This window comes from Pleurodeles waltl, chromosome 2_1 (genome assembly GCF_031143425.1).
Source record: "Pleurodeles waltl isolate 20211129_DDA chromosome 2_1, aPleWal1.hap1.20221129, whole genome shotgun sequence".
In the NCBI taxonomy this organism is placed as follows: Eukaryota; Metazoa; Chordata; class Amphibia; order Caudata; family Salamandridae; genus Pleurodeles; species Pleurodeles waltl.
In genome coordinates this window covers 98,264,765-98,285,548 of record NC_090438.1, presented here as the reverse complement: position 1 = coordinate 98,285,548, position 20,784 = coordinate 98,264,765, and the positions used below count along the sequence as shown (strand labels likewise).

Here is a 20,784-nt window from a genome sequence, read left to right as displayed (position 1 = left end):
ACAGACTGATACTCAGAAAGAAAACTATGAACTTTGTTTACAAATAACCAGGTGTGTGGACTTCATCTAAATATTTTATGAAATGGGCACATACTCGATAGATACAAATTTAGTCACAATTGTTACTGGTGATAAACTGTGCTTTTAATCCGAATGCTCTTGCGACATCCTGGTCAGCATCTGCACAGACATGAAGTAACCACACAAGGAGGGCTTTAAAACAACAGCTCTAAAGCACTCTGTGCCTTGACAGGAGATACTTAAATGTGGAAAGTCCCAGCAGGCTTTGGGCTGCTTGTTGACATGGGGCAAGTTAGTAAATGTGTCTGAAGTAATCCATAGCACCACCTCGTATTGCTTTTTACAGAGGTGGGACTGTGCCACTAACTGTCTTTGATTTCTTGTAACAAGTGAAACTATACACTATTCGGAAAAGCAGAGACGCTATTTACATTTATAGAGCCAACCTACACACTTACACTCACAAGCCATCCACAATCCAGAAAGTATTGTTGGCTAAAAAGCTGGCACTGTTTCTGTATATTGATGGATATCACAACAACGTAAAGCCACGCATAGGCTTTCAATGTTAATCGTGTTAAATATTTAAAGTTGGCCACTAATTGGTTCAACTGGGAGTAACCTGGCCACCACATGCAAACCTGTTGCAGAAGAGGTTTGGGGGGGGCACTAATGACCTAAACTAGCGAATTCATTAAATTGTTTTCATGGATGTTTAACTTTTCAAAGAAAACGATCGGCTCACCATTGTTTTCAGGAATTCCGCCTGAAATAATGACTTATTGTCATTCCGGGCAACAATAAAAATAGAAAAGACACTCATTAAAGCTCTGAGCGGAAACGAGGCGGGCGGGCGGGCGCGCTACCAGCAGCGCGTTTCAAGGAAATGCTGCAGAGTCACGCATAAAAGGCAACTGAAAGAAGCCTGGTCGGTCCTTTTTACTGCCATTTGCTGCTTTTGACAATTACTCCAATAAAACGGGGGACAATCGGGGAGGCACTCCCTTCCCACTGCCCGGAATGACTGCTGCACACCCCACCGAGCAGGCCTGCATCCCGCACTAGTTTCAGGCCTGCAGTACACACTCAATGCAGTGGCGTAACGAAACTGGAGACCCCACCCCAGACCCCGCCAAAGAGGATGGAGAGGGCTCCCCCCCCCCCTCCCTCCGGACTTCTTCCGGCCACGTGCTGTGCTGAGGGGGCTCCCGGGATTTCACCCGACCTCCTCACACCCGCACCGCGGGGGCCTTTGTTACGCCACTGACTGAATGTAAGTGTTACCACATAACACTAGGCTTCTGGAAATAGGCCATAATCAAGGAAAGGGAGCCACCGTTTGATGCTTCTAAAGGTTCTTTCAATATCGGATCTTACTTAAAGGGAAACTAGAAAATATCACATGCTGTGGAAACGCTTCCTCTCAGAAACCCAGGCCTTACATTCTCCCAGAAGCATCTAAAGTATGAGAACAGTGCAAACCACACCTGGGGAGCTGGCCTTGCACAATGGACAATTGTTTCTAAAAAATTCATCAGGTGATTGATGCAAAAAGTCCTCCGTGACTTTGGAAAGAAAAAAAAAAGAGAGCGAGAGAAGACACTTGCTGTGCATAGTCGAAGCAAGCATGAACAATGCCTGCAACTGTAGATGTCTGAGGCGCCCCGTGTGCACACGTCCTCACTCCGCCCTGGTCAGAATGATGTACCAGTATTTATGGTCCAATTGACCCTTTACGGGGCTGCATGCTAGACCACCACCCCGGCAGAGAACTCCTCTGCTTTTCACACTGTGCCCAGATAAAGCCACTAGAGGGCAGGCTTCGTCCAGTGGCTGTTACCCTAAACCTACGGTGACCAGGCGTCCCGGATTTTCGCCAGCTGTCCGGGCGGATTTCGACAAATTTGGCTTCTGTCCCGGTTTTTGGAGGTGGCAACTGACAACAGTGAAATACACTTTTTCAGGTGTTCTAAAGCTGTGCTAGCTATCAACAGTTATAAATAAGAAATATAATTGACTGCTATGATGATGGTTTTAAAAATGACATTTTATTTCCATTGATAGAGCCTCTTCTTTGTTCCTATGTTGATGGGAGCTGTCATTTCACGCCGCGCTGTTGATGTAAAATTGTAGTCCTTCTTCTATTTTTGCAAAATGTCCCGGTTTTTGCTTCTCAAGCTCTGGTCACCTTACCCAAACCCGAATAAACCCATCTGCCGCCATGCAGGAAATCACACAGAGCTGGCGAGGTGCTGGGTATATGCTACAGGGCCTCAACAGCCACAGGGTAAGTGACTTCTTCGTGTCACTCACCATATGGAGTAGGCAGTGTCCACTCTTAGCGTCCACTCCTCGTAGCAGTACAGAATGAAAGGCAGTCAGGTGCAAAGATTGCTCAGTAAAATCATGCTGCATAATGGATGTGCTAAATGCACATAAGGCAAAATGAGAGCTTTGCACATTTCAATCATGGAAACAGTTCGCAGAAAAGAAGCAATGATCGATTTGCTATTGTGTAATCAATCTTTGATGGATCACAGAAAACGCACCAAATAGTCTGCCACTGTTAACTATTTAGGCGCAATGTAATATTTTGAGTTTGGGTCAAAATCATGCTAGAGAAGCATGTCCTTGCATCAGGCTAGGGAGGCATGAAAATCCCTCCTTGCATCAGGCTAGGGAAGCATGCAACTCCCTCCTTGCATCAGGCTAGGGAAGCATGACACTCTTCATGCATCAGGCTAGGGAGGCATGTAAATCTCTTCTTGCATCAGGCTAGGGAGGCATGCACATCTCTGCGTGCATGAGGCTAGGGAAGCATGCAAATCTCTCCTTGCATCAGGCTAGAGAAGCATGTAACTCCCTCCTTGCATCAGGCTAGGGAAGCATGTAAATCTCTCCTTCCATCAGGCTAGGGAGGCATGTAACTCCCCTCTTGTACCAGACTAGGGAAGCATGTAAATCCCTCTTTGCATCAGGCTAGGGAAGCATGTAAATATCTCCTTCCATCATGCTAGGGAAGCATGTAACTCTCCCCTTGTATCACACTAGGGAAGCATGCAAATCCCCCCTTGCACCAGGCTAGGGTGGCATGTAACTCTCCCCTTGCATCAGGATAGGGAAGCATGTAAATCTCTCCTTGCATCACACTAGGGAAGCATGCAAATCCCTCCTTGCATCAGGCTAGGGTGGCGTGTAACTCTCCCCTAGCATCAGGATAGGGAAGCATGTCAATCCCTGCTTGCATCAGGCTAGGGAAGCATGTAACTCTATTCTCGCATCAGGCTAGGAAGCATGTAATTCCCTCCTTGCAACAGGCTAGGGAAGCATGTAAATCTATCCCTGCATAAGGCTAGGGAAGCATGTAAATCTCTCTTTGCATCAGGCTACGGAAGCATGTACATTTCTCCTTGCATCAGGCTAGGGCAGCATGCAACTCTCCTTGCATCAGGCTAGTGAAGCATGTAAATCCCTCCTTGCATCAGGCTAGGGTGGCATGTAACTCTCTCCTTGCATCAGGCTAGTGAAGCATGTAAATCCCTCCGTGCATCAGGCTAGAGAAGCATGTAAATCTCTCTTTGCATCAGGATACAGAAGCATGTAAATCTCTCCTTGCATCAGGCTAGGGTGGCATGTAACTCTCTCCTTGCATCAGGCTAGGGAAGCGTGCAAATCTCTCCGAGCATCAGGCTAGGGAAGCATGCAAATCTCTCCGAGCATCAGGCTAGGGAAGCATGTAACTCTCTCCGAGCATCAGGCTAGGGAAGCATGTAAAGCTCTCCGCGCATCAGGCTAGGGAAGCATGTAACTCTCTCCGAGCATCAGGCTAGGGAAACATGTAAATCTCTGCGTGCATCAGGCTAGGGAAGCATGTAACTCTCTCCTTGCATCAGGCTAGGTAGGGAACTATTTTATTCCCATAGAGGGTTGAGACATAGGAAAAATGACTAAGTAGCACCTAATTTGTCAATAAAGCTAGAGATGGAAGAGGACCTTAAGGAGTGTGAGGGCTGGCTGGGGGTTCCAATTCTGCATTTAAACTAAGCGGAGGAGGCTGGAAGAAAGAGTTCTGCATCATCGAGCAATGGAAGGACTTCAAACAGTGAGCAGGCAGCCAACTGGAGCATCCGTGTCTGAAAGAACGAGCATAAGAGAAATGGGCGCCAGCTGTGTCGAAAGGCATGGTGGTGGACAGTGTGACTGAAACCTAAAGGAGCACATTTGCAGTGAAGGCGCCAACAGGACCAGAGAGCACATGATCGTAAGAGGTCAGAGCATTGACGAGAGCTAACATACCTTTGCTATAGCAGCCAGTTATGAGTCGGAATCTCATCAAACCCATGACTACTATGATTAAATTGGATGATAGAAACACCTTTTATTTACATCTTTTAGAAATGGCAGATGTGTGGCGTTGAAAGATGAATAAAACAGTTCTTGGGGTGGGGAAAGAGGTGCAGCTCGCAGATCTAGCTTGGATTCCAACTTAAAAAGTTTTTTGAGGCTGATGATATTGCAAGCTAAAAGTTAGCTAAAAGTTAGGGGGAGGGCACGGCTGCAGTGGCTTAAATGTGTGTGGTTTACATGGATGTGGAAAACTGAGGCCAAGAAATACAGAGGGGAATTCAAAAAATAAAAGTAGCAATCTTGCACGAATTAAAGTAGTCGCTTCAATGGATATACATTATCAATTTTTTTAAATTCACAAACATACCCAGTAGTACATCTGGAAAGCTGTGCCAGTGCAGGTTTCTCGGGATACAACTATAAATGTCTTGTGACATTTTACGGGATCCCATTTCCCCCAGTGCCTAGCAGGTAATGTTAGGCACTGAGGAAATAGTGCCAGATGCCAAATCGATTTTTCGATCTATAGGGAAAACATTCTGCCCCCACAGAGAAACCCTTTCCCTTTTATCATCTCTGAGCACAAAGGTGATCCATTCTCCTTCTCATTCTGGATGGAGAGTTACCTCAGCCATTTACTGGGTTAAATCACTGACCATTTCTAGGGTAAAAAAATAAAATAAATGGGTGAGATCAGAGCTTGTGAATGACCCAAACAAGTTTGTGGGCGTTCCAAAGCTTATACGGCCAACTACGTTTTGTTTCTGACACTTCCCATCCAATGAGTGGGAGTTATTTCTACATATTTCTTCACAGTCATTTTATATTACATCTTTCCCCTTTCTGCAATCACTGCAGAGAAATATGCCATGGTAAGAAAAAACGTTACTTATCTCTACCAATTTGTTTGCAGATTGCAGTGCCGTAAATCACATTTTGTGCACAGTGCTGCCGTCCAGTGTTGGGTGCAGGCGTTGCAAGTTGTTTTTCTTTGAAGAAGAGGTTTCAGTTTCAAGGTGACTTGTGACGCCTTCCTGGAAACCGACTATTCACCAGAATACAGACTCCACCTTAGATTGTTTTTTTCTCATAGGTGAGAGTAAGCAGGTGCTGGTGTAAAGATGTGATGTCTGGGCCCCTCAATTATGAATGGCCTCCTAATTCCTGGTAACACAAGTTATAGGCCCGATCTGAATTATCAGATCTGTGGTGTTCCCAGTGAAATATTTTCCACACCGAGATTTCTGTTGCTTCTCCACATGAAAATTTTAGGGGAACACCGGACACAGAATTACTGATCCCAGTGAGAATTCCTCATTTCTAAGGAGTCACTCAGGGTTCAAATTGTAGTGGACCTTTGTTGCACCAGTAACTAAGTGGGTAGGAGAAACCTTGGCCACTCGTGTGGATGTCCTCAGAGTACTGGTTGATGAATACACATTTAGCAGATGCTCATCTCACTGACTTATTCTACCTCTATGCACCACGACACTCAAGAAAGCACAAAAGACTAATCTAAAAAAAAAAAAAAAAAAAAAAAAAACAACAATAATCAAGAACATTGGACCAATCACTATCCTGGGGTTCTGGAGCAGTGTGCTGTCCAGCATCAAACACCTCATCGGGGGTAGTAAGCACTATATAAATGCAATTACAATTTTGGCAGGACTATCCAACGCTGTCCCACGGGCTTGCATCCAGGGAGGTGTCATTCGCATCTACAGCACTCCGAACCCACTGTTTCAGGAAAATAATGTTTTCAGTTTGCAGCTTGTGCTAATGTAAATCACATGATCTGCATGGACTATAAAGCAGTGTCGGTTTTGCTAAAGTGGTAGCGTGTGAACAACATCAGGAGATGTTTGAAATCAAGTTTTAAGTACTATTTTCCTAACTTGGGCTTCTTGCTGGGCAAGAAGGTCCACCCAGTAATGTTTGTGAGAGTGTGCCTATACCAGGTTGCAGCTTTACAGATGTCTGTGAGTGGGATGTTGCAAGAAAGGCAGATGGCCTCCCTTATTTTGCGCTGAACGAGGTTGTCCTAGATACAGAAATACTGTATGTTTCCCACTTTGCAAATCTGAATGCATTTGACAGTGCATTTGGGATGTCAGCTTTAGAAGTTGCCTTTCTAAAGTGACTTTGGCCTAAATCCACGTGTCCGGTCAATTTAATACATAAAGGCTCTCAACATCTACTGTGCGCAAGGCTTGTTCCTAAACCGATGGTCGATTAGGAAATAAAGAGGGTAAATAAATAGAGATACCAAGAATCACCTCGAAACCAAAGTCTTTTCTTTGGAGCAAAACAACTTACACCGACAGATCGCAACACTAGGTTGCAGGATTGTGCACTGCATTTGATCTACAGCAGCATAAGCTGCACACGCCCTTATACACCTCTCACAATTCATTTCAGGGACGCGGGGCAGTGGCAAATGTGGGTGTTTTTGGAGCGAAACATATATTTACGAATAAAAATGCCTTTTCAAGTTGCTCTTACAGTGGTTAAGAAGAGAGACGACCAAAATACTCCCAACTTTAGTGCCTTAAAATACACAAAGAAACAGCAAATCCAGTTTCATGCTACGCTCACAAAAAATGGTGACTGCTGATGTTAGATGCCAAAATAGTGAGGAGTAAGAATCAGATGTGATGCGTTATTGGGAGAGGATCTATGAGAGGGAATAGGAAGAGAAGTACCATCAGGAAAAGAGGACATATCAGCAGGAGTGGCCATAGCTGTATTGGATAACTGTAGAACCCCTGATGAGCTTCTTACAGCCTCACATCTAATGCAACTTTAGCTGGTGCTTGATGCCATCTGCTACTAGGGCACTCAAACATGTATACTAAAAAAAACAAATGTCTTGGGGTGCTGGAAGTACTACCACTTGGCCGATGGGGGGGTGGGTGGGGGGTGGGAGAGGGTGGATGAGGTGGAGGAGTCAGAGAGTTGAGGTCAGGGATTGGTTTTGAAATTCTTTTTCATTTTTGTCAGAGAAATTTCTTTTTGTCAATAAAAATATGCTGACAAAAACACTAATGCTGCCTTGATATACACAGATTATCTGAAGGCCTTTGAAAACTTTGTAGCAATGTGCAATACCAGAGAATATCTATTTTGCAGTACATGCTTTGATGTGAACATGCCCCCATTCAAAATAACTTTTTAAGGTTTAGATGTGAACATTACCTCTTCTACTGGCCAAACTGTTTTTCAAACAAACACAATTGCAGCTGATGTTGAGGAACCAAAACCACATCTTTAGTCCCTTAAAGTGAACTGATCTGATGGGACCAAGCTATTCAAAACTGAAGAGTGGGAGAAAAGGGTGTCAAAAGTCTTGCCACTGTGCATCTTCGATCTCAACAATGCTAGACATATCCGCATTGAAGCCAAGGATGATCACTATGAGTACCAAACAAAAAGCGCATGGTAAGAGGGTGGAGTTCTGGTCAGTACCACAATGTCCCACTTACATAATTCTGTTTTTCTGAATTTTAGGATGGAGACCCAGGCCTGGGTCTCCTGGAATATAGTTCAGGTGCCTCTGACCTAAATTTTCAGCAGATGATTCCTGATGGGTCCTCTCAAGGTCCTCATGCTACTATTGCACAGTTAGGGCATAATCTCACCATATATTTGTTGAAAGTGTTGAAGCACCATAGAAAGGACCAGCTGTCAAACACACCAACAAATGATAGATGTGTTAATTCCTGCCTGCACTGATATAAGCTGATGCAATACAAAAGCAAAAGTGAACTAATGAAACAGAACACAAAATAAGAATTTGAAGCCAATAAACCACATGTTTTCAATAGCATGAAAAGTCTTTTAGGAAGGCACAGAAACAGTGGTTATTGTAAAAGCAAAAAAGGCTCAGGTGTGTATCCTTAAACTGATGTAGAAAAAAAGGCTATTTGTACAAACAAAGATTATTTTGTGGTATGCCAGTTGTGTCATTTCTGTTAAAAATTGTGGCAAGTAGGTTGTGACGTTCCCATTAGTTGGCAACATCCTAGACAAGGATTTGAGGTCTACTATTATTTTAAAACACGTTTACCTGAACAACATGCATTAATTTACTCCTGCAAAACACACCAGACACTGGAATGTTGAGAGCACCACTGTAGTGGGTCAGGGCAATAATGGCTGGTATAGACATTCTGCTCCAACATTCCAATGTTTGTCTTTCTGCTTCTCCCTTTTTAATTTACAACATTCTGCCTTCAGAGGGTAGAATGTCTTAATAGCCTTATCGCCCTTCTGCCTTGGGCTACATAGGTTGTTAAAGGCCCTCTCCCTCATTATATGGCCCTTGCTGGAGCTCCAGGGTCTTTAGCAACACCTATAGCCCTCAGCAGCAGGATACATTAGAACACTGGAATTCTGAGAGCTCCATGGGAGACAATGGATTGTCTCAGGGCTAATGTTTGCTGGTATAGGCCTTCTGATCCAACCTTCCAACGTGAGTCTTTCTTGTTCTGTCTTTTACATTAAGAACATTTTATCCTCAGTGGATGGGATGTTCTAAAAGTCTTGTGGCCTCTGTCTGTCTAAATCAGTTGTTAAACGCCCTCTTCTTCGTTATAGGCCCTCAGCAGTTTGCTAGAAAGCAGTAATATATATTTTTTCTCTGGGGCTGTATGAAAGCCAGGGAACATTTTTGCCTGCCAGTCAGGGGCAACGGTTGCAGAAACTCAGATTTGCCTCAATGTATGCTATGTTGACCTGGTCCCTCTATACCAAATCCCACCAACTTCTGAATGTGATCTTTGGACTTTCATCTTTCGGTGTGGAACGTGCTTTTTGAGGGTGACGACCTCTCTTTTCAGAAGAGGTGCACAGTATAAGCAGGTAGATAACAATTTAATTACTTTGGATCTGCTTGCATAGCAAAGACTCTAAAAGGTGAGAACTACACATTTTCTGCTCAATGCCAAAATGCTGTAATGCGAGTAATCCTTGAAACGGTCTTCACATTGCAACCTTCTGGCATATTCGCAAGAGAAACTGAGATGAAAGAAACGTTTCGTGATCTAAACATGTAATCCACAAATATGTCCTGCTGAACTCCAGATGAAAAAACGCAGACTCCGGTACTGCTGTGTGACTGTTGGCAACAATACATTTTGGAGCAAAGGGAAATAACCAAAACCTGAAAATGATGAAACATCCCAAATTGAAATGGCCATGATCACGGCTGTTGTAAGTTTCATAGGAACTATGGGGGTGGCTACACTGCTGCATGTGCGACAGAAAAAAACAAATGTAAAAAACACAGCAACGGGAAAATGTACACTTGATAATGCGAGAACAGTGATGCATCAAAAATAAGGTGCATTCTAGCATTATAATAATAAATTACAAAATCTAAGACATTCTTCCTATAATGTAAATTAAAAAAGTTTAACAAGGTGGTAAAAAGATTTCACTGACACTTCGGATGCCAGAGGGAAAAACTGAAGAAAGTGATGTTGCTGCTGGCAACCAAAGGGCACTTTAATAACCTGTCCAACTGCCAATAGCACAAGATCAGGGCATGATCACGGATGCTTGATAAACATGGTGCATTTGTGCATTCCTATGACATAGAAGATGGAGTTATTGATATTCTGTGAGGCACTTCCATTAGCATCTGATACTCTCTCTGAAAAATGTAAATATAGCTGCAGAGTCACACCTTCACTGGTACCTACTTAAATGAGAAAATGGTGTTAATGTGCTGTCGTGCCAACATAGTGTTGACATCCCATACTAGAGTGATAAGAGAGGTAAAAACTGCTCAGCCATACCTGCCAGTACATCCTCGCAATGCACGAGAAATCAGTGTATGTCTTTGAAGCCACAACAGAATAATAACAATTGGCTGTCACACAGCATAAATATATGTAAACAAACAGGCTTTTTGCAGGTTGTCCTCCCACTTTGTGCCCCCAGCTGAGCTACTAGAAGGTGGTTTTCGACTCTTACAGTGCACTGGGCCCCAGCAAACCAGGCCTCAATGGCCAGTGCTCCTTTCCCTACAAAGGTAAAATGTCTACTTGTGATACACTTGGTACTATGGGCATAGGGACTAAAGAGGGTCCCTAAAGGCTGAAGCATATATTATGCCACCCTTAGGGACTGCCATACAGATTGCATGGAAACTGCCCTCACAGGCTGCGTGACATGGTACAAACCATGAGTAAAAGACACGACATACCACACTTGTGTGCCATGCCAAAGTCACTACATATATTATATGTAAGCCTCCCCTACAGCAGGCCTTAGAGCCCTAGGCAGGGTGCCTATGTGAGGAGATATCTGCATGAGCAGATGTGCCCCTGTGATGTCTAGTTCGATTCCTAGGTAGTTTCTTGGACCCTTTGACCTAATAACCTACAACCCCAAAGAAGGTCTTCTACAACTGGTTTCAAGTATACCTATGCAGTGTATGTTTCTCCCATAGCATAACATTACCACGTTCGAGGATCCTGCCTCAAATCCGGCAACAGTGATTTTCTACTGTTTACTGGTACAAATCTAAAAACGTCTAAAGTACTTACCTGATCCTGAAGATCTGGTGTCTTAAATATGTAAAGTGATGTCTTATTTTTCTAAATTGGTGTCAAATTTCCTTATTGAGGGCGTGTCTCATTTATTGACTTTGTGAGTGTGACAAATGCCCAACACTCCCCTCTGATAGGCCTAGAGCTTCTTGACCACACAACCACAGAAAGAGCACCTTGGGATTGTTAAAGCAAGCCACTGTGCACTAATACGGATACCTGGACTCTCTGCACAGCATACCTCATTATGGTATACTATATAGAGGGCCAGCTTCCTACAATATACATTTGAATCAATTTGTATTTATTGCACTTACTACAGTGGTCATATTCAAAGCTCAGAACAAGGCAGAAAGAACTGTACAAAAATGGGCTGAAAATTATAGGGAAAAAACCCTTATAATCACAATTAGGGTTGGTTAGATATTAACTGGGAGAAATTCTTGCAGCATTTTTAAAAAATATAGGTAAGGCTTATGCATATCTAATATCAAGTAGTCGTCTAATAGTTAAGATGCAAAAAACGGATAAGCGAGACAAGGAAAGAGAACTAAAAGTTTGAAAAGAAGAAAATGAAAAAAGCACCAGGCACCGAAAAGGGGATCAAAGAGTGAGCACATCTGAGAGCAAGACACAAAAATGAAATATAAACTGAAAGAACAGAAAAGGCAGTGAAGCTGGGTGAGATGAACATATATATGTAAGTGATACGCAGGAGACTGTGGAAGGGTCAGAAATGGGATCTCTAGTTGGCAGTCAGTTTACACCCTGTCCAAGTAGGGACCCTCACGCTAGAGAGGGTAAAGGAGATACGCAGCTCAGATAACCCATGTTCACCCCCTTGGTAGCTTGGCACAAGGAGTCAGGCTAATCTCAGAGGCAATGTGTAAAGTATTTGTACCAACACACATATTAACAGTGAAAACACCACAAAAAGACTCCACACCAGTTTAGAAAAATAGTCAATATTTATCTAAATCAAACAAGTTAAAAATGACAAAAATCCAACATACACATGCAAAGATATGAATTTTTTAAGTAAAAAGAGTTAATTCATAGAAATCAATGGATCTGTTGTTTTAGCACAAAGTACCTGGTATGCATCAAAAATAAAGCCACACAGATGCGTTGATTCCTTACTCGCAAGTGAGGCCGTGAGTCAATTCTTTCTCTGCCAGGTAAGCGATGTGTCGATTCTTTCCTTGCAGGGAAAGGATGCATCTGTTTCTGGACAATCAGCCTTGGATCTGTGCAGTGATGTTGAAGATTTTGACGCCCAGGGTTGATGGGTGGAAAATTCCGATGCGCTGTGCGAAGGGTCTGCGTTGAGAACAGGTGCAGAGTCGATTCTCCAGCCGCGAGGCAGGTGCTGTGTTGAATATTCTGCCGCGGGACAGACGCTGCGTTGATTTTTCTGATGCGTGCACAGCGTGTGTGGATTTTCCCTCGCAGGTTACTAGCTTCCACTTCTAAGGACCTAGGGACTGGATTTGGCACCACTTAGTAAGTCAGGACTCAGCAGAGGTGCCCAGTACTGGCCGATAATGTATTTGATGTCCCTGAGACTTGAGAACAGGGGGCAAGCTCAGTCCAAACCCCTGGAGAAACTTCATAAGCAGGATTTCAGAAAGCAAAGTCCAGTCCTTTCACTCTCAAGGCAGAAGCAGCAGCAGGCCAGCACAGCAAAGCAACAGGCAGAGTGGCAGGCCCTCCTCAAGCGTCAAGCGCTTCTCCTTGGCAGAGGTTCCTCTTGATATAGAAGTAATCTAAAGTTGTGGGGTCAGCAGTCCAATACTTCTACAAATTTCTGCCTTTGCAATAGATAACAAAAGTCTCTGCTGTTCCCAAGATCCTGCCTTGCCCATCCCTGGCTCCAGACGCACTCCAGGGGGTCGGAGACTACATTGTGTGAGGACAGGCACAGCCCTTTCAGGTGCAGTTGTTCGCTCCTCCCTCCCACTCTAGCCCAGGGTGACCCATCAAGATATGCAGGACACACCTCAGCTCCCTTTGCATCACCGTCTAGAGTGAATTCACAAACAGCCCAACTGTCAGTCTGACCCAGACATGGATTCTGCTGCCAAGCAGAGGTACAGAATGGTCAAGAAAGAAAAGGCCCACTTTCTAAAAGTGGCATTTTCAAATAGACAATCTAAAAAACAACTTTACCAAAAGGTGTATTTTTAAATTGTGAGTTCAGAGACTCCAAACTCCAGATCTCTATCTGCTCCCAATGGGGAAACTGCACTTAAAATATATTTAAAGACAGTCCACATGTTAACCTATGAGAGAGACAGGCCTTGCAACAAACCCGAATTTGGCAGTATTTGATTATCAGGACATGTAAAACACAACAGTACATATCCCACCTTTTAAATACACTGCACCCTGTCCAGGGGGCTACCTAGGGCCTACCTTAGGGATGACTTACATGTAGTAAAAGGGAAGGTTTGGACCTGGGAAGTGGGTACACTTGCCTGGTCGAATTGGCAGTGTAAGACTGCACACACAGACACTGCAGTGGCAGGTCAGACATGTTTACAGGGCTGATCATGTGGGTGGCGCAATCAGTTATGCAGGCCCACTAGCAGCATTTGATTTACAGGCCTTGGGCAACTCTAGGGCACTTTACTAGGGACTTAGCAGTAAATCAAATATGCCAATCATGGATAAACCAATCAATAATACAATTTAGACAGAGAGCATATGCACTTTAGCACTGGTTAGCAGGGGTAAAGTGGCCAGAGTTCTAAAGCTAACAAAAACAGGTCAGAAAAAGTAGGAGGAAAGAGGCAAAAGGTTTGGGGATGACCCTGCAAAAAAGGGCCAGGACCAACAAAGGCAAACTTGATTATTGAATAATCTCATGTGGAGCAATGATGAATTTAGGAATACCAACATGAAAGGGAAAAAGAGTAGTAGAGACAAGTGAGAAGTTTTCAGAGAAGAAAAGGAAAGAAGATATCTGATTTTCCATGTAATGTATAAATTCAGAGAAAGAAGAGGTTCGATGTGGAAAAATTAAGAATATAATACAAAGCAAGGCTGCAAGCAGAGGAAGAAAGTCCACAGAACTGGTAGAAGATGACAGCAGGAGTAGGAATGAGCAATGAAGAATGGGAAAAGAGAGTACCTTTTTAGGATCAAGTTTAAAGAAAGGAGACAACAGCTAGGTCTCAACAGCAGAAACGAATTCAGAGATTCTAGCTTGGAAAGAAACAGAGAAAGAACAGCAATAGAAGATAATTTGGAAGTCATCCTCTGATGATCTTTGGATGTGTTAATTGAGTCTGTCAATACTCCATTAATCCATCAGAGTATGCTGCAGACAAGGCAACCACTAATACAATTATGTGCTTACTGTCCATACTGTAGATGGTCGTTTTTAAGACCAGACCCATTTCAAAAGACATTCTCAGTTCTCTGATATCATCCACCTCTCAGGGTATATCTAACATTGGATGCTTTTAGCACACAAAATAACCTACTTCTGTGCACCCCAGTACTTATTATGTTTTTCAACAAAAAGCAAAGCTTGTGGTTTTTACAGTTGGGTTTTCTAGGATATCTCTATTTAACCAGCCAGTATCTACATGGATTATCTTCTCAGCATATGCACAGCCAGTGACACACTTTGCCCAAATATTCTGTTGTCATGAACCGTGGAAAACATTTAATCTCAGACTCTTACTTTGCAACCTATTTATGACTTACGAAGAAACATCTTAATCTTGGCTCTCCAAAATGGAGACCCTTTCCCAAAAATAGATAAAAGGTAAGATTAATTTAGGTATGACTTCATAGTAAACAAATTTGGAATGGCATCTTTTTAGGCCGTTTACAGTTCCCCCATGACCTAGATATCTGGCCAGCTGGCAGTCAACTCACAAATTGTGATGTAAGGAACAGGAAGGAACACCTATATTCTAAAGAGAGGCACTACGGACTTAAAGGTGGTAATCTTTGACCTGGGTAATAAACTGCAATCCACTATAACTCTATAATAAATGGGACTCTGCAATCCCTGTATTAAAAGTCTGTCTCTAATTTCTTTATAATCAGCAACTTCTGACACACTCAGTTGCAGATTATAAAGAAATCATGTTAAACAACAACTGTAATATCGAAGTACAGTCGAGTTCTGATGTCACCATGCCTGCTGCCAGAACCAGCAGCCAAAGAGAAAGGCAGGTAAAGTCACGGAGCATAAATAAAAGAGCTGTTTAAACAGTGAAAATATTACTTTTGTTCTTCCTTCTGCTTTGTTTTTCAAATCGTACAATGAAAATCTGAATTGGGACACTCACAGGCACATGATTAGTTTTTACACTCCTAAGGTAGTTATAGAAAGTTAAAATTATTTTGTATGTTTCTACTTTACATTTTTTTTAATGACTTGTATTAAACTGATTTTCATATCTTTTTGCAACAATTATCAAACAGCTTTTTTGTGTTTTTGATTCTGCAATAGACATTCTGTGATTTAACTTTTATTCTTCATATTTGCAAACATGCTTTCTCTTATATGAGAGAGCTACACACCAAAGATTTAAGTGTTTGTGGGAAACGTGATGGTATGACCATGGACTATACGGCATAAAGTACCCTCTGCCATATATTATAAGAATACTGTAAGTCACCCTGGAGTTCCTGTACCTTATAAAGGAACTTGGCCTTCAGCCTTGTTCCTTCATATGGTCATGGAACTCCTTGGAGACCTGCAATAGCCTTATAATGTGTGGCAGGGAGTATTTTATTCCATTTATACTAGCAGATGCAACTGCCACAATATCCTGTGCAAGTCGTGTATGTACTGTAGTGCACACTGTTATACTGGGGAAAGATGCTTTAAAGTTGTGCCCCAAAGCACCATATTTGAACCGCTGCTGGCTTAACCAGTCTTCAATGGCACTGGTGCAGATTATGAAAATATTAAAATGCCACATGCTTGAAAGATGAAAGGATGATTATATATACGATTAAAATACAATACAATACAATACAATACAATATGTATGGGGGGGGAGAGAGAGAGAGTGAGTGAAAAAAAAAATGAAAGAAAGAAAGAAAGAAAGAAAGAAAGAAAGAAAGAAAGAAAGAAAGAAAGAAAGAAAGAAAGAAAGAAAGAAAGATTACCTACTGGCGATTGCCAGTAAGTAGTTATAGTTAGGACCTAGTTTCCAAGGGAAAAGCATTTTTTTTTTACTTTTCTATTGTTTGGCGCTGCTTGTCGAATCTTCATGAAATTTTGCCCCAAAAAAATTATCAACCTGAGTCTTGTTGTGCATGTAAAGTTTCAGGGTGATCCGTCAAGATGAGAAAAACAATGGGGGGGGAGAGGAGAGAGATCATCAAAAAAGTGTGTTTCCCATGCTAATTACAGCCCGAACCGCAGAACAGAATTACACCAAATTTGGCAGAAAGTAGCTCCTGGTTCAAAAAGTGACCTTTTTGTTATTTGGTGTAAATCCGTTCAATGTTTTTTTAGATAATAAAGGAATAACGAATTTGTATATTTTATATTTGTATATCTTATTTTTGTAATAATTTGCCAATTTTGCTGACCGCTGCTGCCAAACTAGAGCAAACACTGAATCTGCTGCTAGCAAGCGGGAGTGTGAAAACTCCTCCCGCTTGCTGGAAGCAGAGTTTTCATCTGTTTCTCTGCCCACTGCCACGCGGGCAGGGAAACCGATGAAATGACTGTTTCCGCACACAGGGAGATACATTTCTAGCAGCTTAGCGGGAGAGCAATGCCGGCTACCGCAGAAGGCAGGGAGCCGGCTGGGACCGCAGGGGCCTTAAGGCTCCCCCAGTGGTCCCCAACAATGCACACTGGGTGCTCTGAGTGGGGCCAGGGCGCCCAGATACTAGTGGCCGGGCCTCCGGGGATGGAGTTCCTAGGGCCGAAATCAGCCCAGGGAGAAGGGGCCTTGCGGAACCCCTCAACATTTTATACACTGTATTTAGACCCATGGGAGGTGGTGTTCCCTCCTCCTTTTTTTAATAAAAGCCTCGGGGAGGTGGTGGTCCCCGGGGCATAGAGAGCCCAATGGAATGGGGCCTCCATGACTGAACTAGCGATCATTTTATGCCCCCGGGAGCTGGGCCACCCAGGGGCTTTGTTAAAAACAATTGAGGGAGACTCCTCCTTTTTTTTCTTCTTTGCAGCACCGCTGAGATTTTGCAGCAAACATTTTCAAAAATGCTTTTTTGCCCTGGCAGGGTACCTGGTGGGGGGAGGGAGGGGTTTGGAGAGGGCATCACAGCACCGGGGATTAGGGTATTCCTACCCTGCCATCTTTTCTCTTCATTGTCAAGGCTGTGTGTGGCGCGGGGTTGACTGCTAAGGGAGGAGTTGGCCGCAGGGCCTAGCCGCAGTCTAGGCCTTCGGTCAAACCCCACCGCGCATAGCTGAATGCCATGCGTGGTGCACGGTTGGCTGCTTATAAGGGGTTGGCTGCAGGGCCTAGCCTATGGCCAGGCCTGCTATCGGCCCCCCATGCATGTCCAAAGGCATATAAGGGTGTAGGCTGCGCGGCCTGGCCAGAAGCCAGGCCCTGCGGCCAAACCCCACCACGCACAGCCAAAGGCCGTGTGCGGCGCTGGGCTTGGTGCCTTTAGGATGGTGACCAGCGGCCAACCCCCTGTGGTTGGATTAACGTGAAGTAATTAAAATTACTTAAAGTAAAAAAAAACTAGAAAGAAAGTCACTGGGGGAAAAAAGGTCACAGGGACATTTTAGTTAGAAAAAGGAATTAAAAAAAAAAACATAGAAATTTGCTTAAAAAAAACCAAAGGTTACAGAGATGTTATAGTTAAGTTTACATTTTACTCTCGCACAACCATAGAAATTCAGCAGTTATAGTTATGGTTAGGTCAAGTAAATATATCTCGTGCCCTATGATAACTATAACTCACACCCTCACCATGCACTGCTAATTACCCTACCTACATATTGCCTCACTCATGAGATCTCTGATAACATTATTCATATTATCAATGTAACATTTACAGATTATTTAAGAGAAAACTGTCATGGCTGGGGCGTGAGTTATAGTTACCTTAAGGCATGAGTTATAGTTACTTGAGGTAACCATAACTGCTGAATTTCTATTGTTTTGTGCCATTAAAATGTGATCCTAACTATAACATTCCTGCAACATTTACGGCAGTGGTTCCCAACCTGTTGTCCCGGGACCCACTGTGGTTCCATGAATCTTCCTCACAGGGTCCGTGACAGCTAAGAAAATGTAATAATATTAACATATTAGGTCCCCAGCTTTCACTAATGACTCACTGGGGGGTCCCTGGATTCCAATAATGATTCAGTGGCGGTCCCCGTGTTCCAGTACTGATAAAGTGTGGTCCGCAAAAGTCAAAAGGTTCCGAACCGCTGATGTACAGTTTTGTTAATATTATTTCTTAACTATAACGTCCCTGTGACCTTTGTTTTATTTCAGTGGACATATAGTATGTACAAATATAGATATTTCCTTGTGTGTGCATAATAAAAATATTTAGAACCCCTACACCAGTGACTCAAAATGTGAAATACTACCGATTTCATTATGGTGCGTGTACCTACAGTAAGAAATTTGGAAACAGGGTATAAAATCAAACAAAGGCTGTACTGTTACACTTTCTATATTTTTCCACATATATTAAACAAGAAGTGAGATAAATCATCAATCATGATAGAGTGGTTCACTTGGTACTTACTCTTTTGTTAAGACAAATAACAGGCCACAGGCTGCACCCCAATGTGCAACAGCAGCACAAACAGCCGCACAGCAGCCATTTTACATTGACAGGCAGGTTCTTTTTTAAACATGCATTGACTCTGCCAATACTGGTCTTAAATTCTTCTGGCGCGACCTGCAATAAGAGTATGCAGAGTGTTAGTCATTAGTGAACACGTGCAAGGTAGTATATTAGAAAAAATCAAATAGGATTTTAACAACTTTGAAAAATAAGGTGCAACCTTGATACAGAAACCATTATGCTTAATACACATTATTATTCATTCGGAAGGACGAGTTAAAAAAAGTAATAGAAATATAATGTATGCAATCACCAAATCACTGAATATTCATTATAACATACTTTATGAAAACAGTTAAGTAACAGAGAGTTTAATTAAACAATATGACAACTGCCGCAAAGAACACATAGGGGGTTATTCTAACTTTGGAGGAGTGTTAATCTGTCCCAAAAGTGACGGTAAAGTGACGGATATACCACCAGCCGTATTACGAGTTCCATAGGATATAATGGACTCGTAATACGGCTGGTGGTAAATCCGTCACTTTTCCGTCACTTTTGGGACGGATTAACACCTCCTCCAAAGTTAGAATAACCCCCATAATTACATAATTCTTTAAAGAGCCTAGGTGGTTAATTTCAATATCTTGGCATGTCCTATCTCCCTGGGTATGAGTCATATGAGCCCCAGTGTGTGGTCAATCAGCAGGGAAGGCAGCATCCATGTTTAAATAAATATGTGGTGTAAGTTGGGCACAGCAGGATAAAATAGGCCTCAGACTCAACATCACACACACACAAAAGGCACAATTAGAAGTCAGGTCGCAGTTATTCCATCTTGCTGTGTAATTAGTCAAATTCAATGTATCTAAAGCAATACCAAAGAAGTTTGGGGATTCATTTAATGCCACTACTTCTCTATGCCCAAATTCTTCTTTACCAACTTATTGCCCAGTGTCAAGGAAAAAAAACTTAGGAGTCAAATTTCACAGTGGGTGTCCAGAAACCAGAAGCGGTAGATAGTTTTTAAACAAACTTTTTTTAAGTATGTCAATTTAAACTGTGGAGTATACAAGTACTTCACATTTTACATTGTGTCCCTCAACCAGTGGGCCTTCTGCTTGGACTTTTTGGACACTCAGCCTATAAACTCTTTTTACTTCCACGGTTGGCATTGGAGGCAGTACAGGAACACGGCTTCCTTTGCTGAACAAAGGTTTACTCCAGACCCCCGTATCTTCCCAAATACTTCATAACCATTTACCCTTTTTAGGACATCTTCTTCCCTTATAAGCAAATTATCATCAGTCACAGACCAATCCATATTGGCTTTCCAAGCATTTATACTGGGGGATCAAAATGACCACATAACCTCGCCACATAATGTCTCACCACAAACCCCAAATCACAGAATTGTTTTTGTATTTTGGTGGGGATATCTAATTCCAGATGCCCCATCTTCCAAAGGGACATTTATTGCGTTGAATATTCATTCCTTAAACACTCTTAGAATATTCTCAACCTGGGGCATGTGTAGGTTAGGTAATATAAACACCACTCTTATCCACATCCTCTGATGTACAGACCTGAGTCAACCCTCCCAAACCTTCTCAACTTGATGTGAGTATAACATATTCTATGTAAAATCAAAATCTACCAGGTTTAAAGCCAAGCCTTTTCTCTGATGTGACAACTTCATCACACTCACTTTCTTCAAATATTCGACCACAAGTTTACCACCTCAGTTTAACCCCTTGTGTACACAGGACAGCAGGGAGCAGTCTTCGCACATAGTGGTCATGTGGTCAGGATGGCTCCCGGCAGCCTTGGCACATAAGGCAGAATATCCCTCTGGTGTTGGCACCAGAGGGATTTCCTGCTCAAAGAAACAGCCTCACGAGGTAGGGAAATGCTTCCCCATCTCCTGAGGCTGTTTCTTTGTTTTCAGTGAAATGACGAGATCAGCACACCATGCTAATTTCCCTTTCACTACCTAGGTGCTCACCCGGCTATCTCAGCCCCATGAGCACATAGGCAAACATTAGTGTAGGGGGAGGGGGCTGCCCAGTATGGGCATGGAAATGTCCCCCACCCACAA

At 42.9% G+C, this 20,784-nt stretch overlaps 1 protein-coding gene across 1 annotated transcript in view; it reads right to left on the bottom strand.

Annotated features, from left to right (window-relative positions):
• CHIC1 (cysteine rich hydrophobic domain 1) overlaps positions 1-20,784 on the bottom strand; it is a 154,611-nt gene that overhangs the window by 74,966 nt on the left and 58,861 nt on the right. Inside the window, exon 3 of the mRNA XM_069210710.1 lies at positions 18,645-18,800. Coding sequence (XP_069066811.1) covers positions 18,645-18,800 — 156 coding nt within the window. The remainder of the gene's footprint in view (positions 1-18,644; positions 18,801-20,784) is intronic.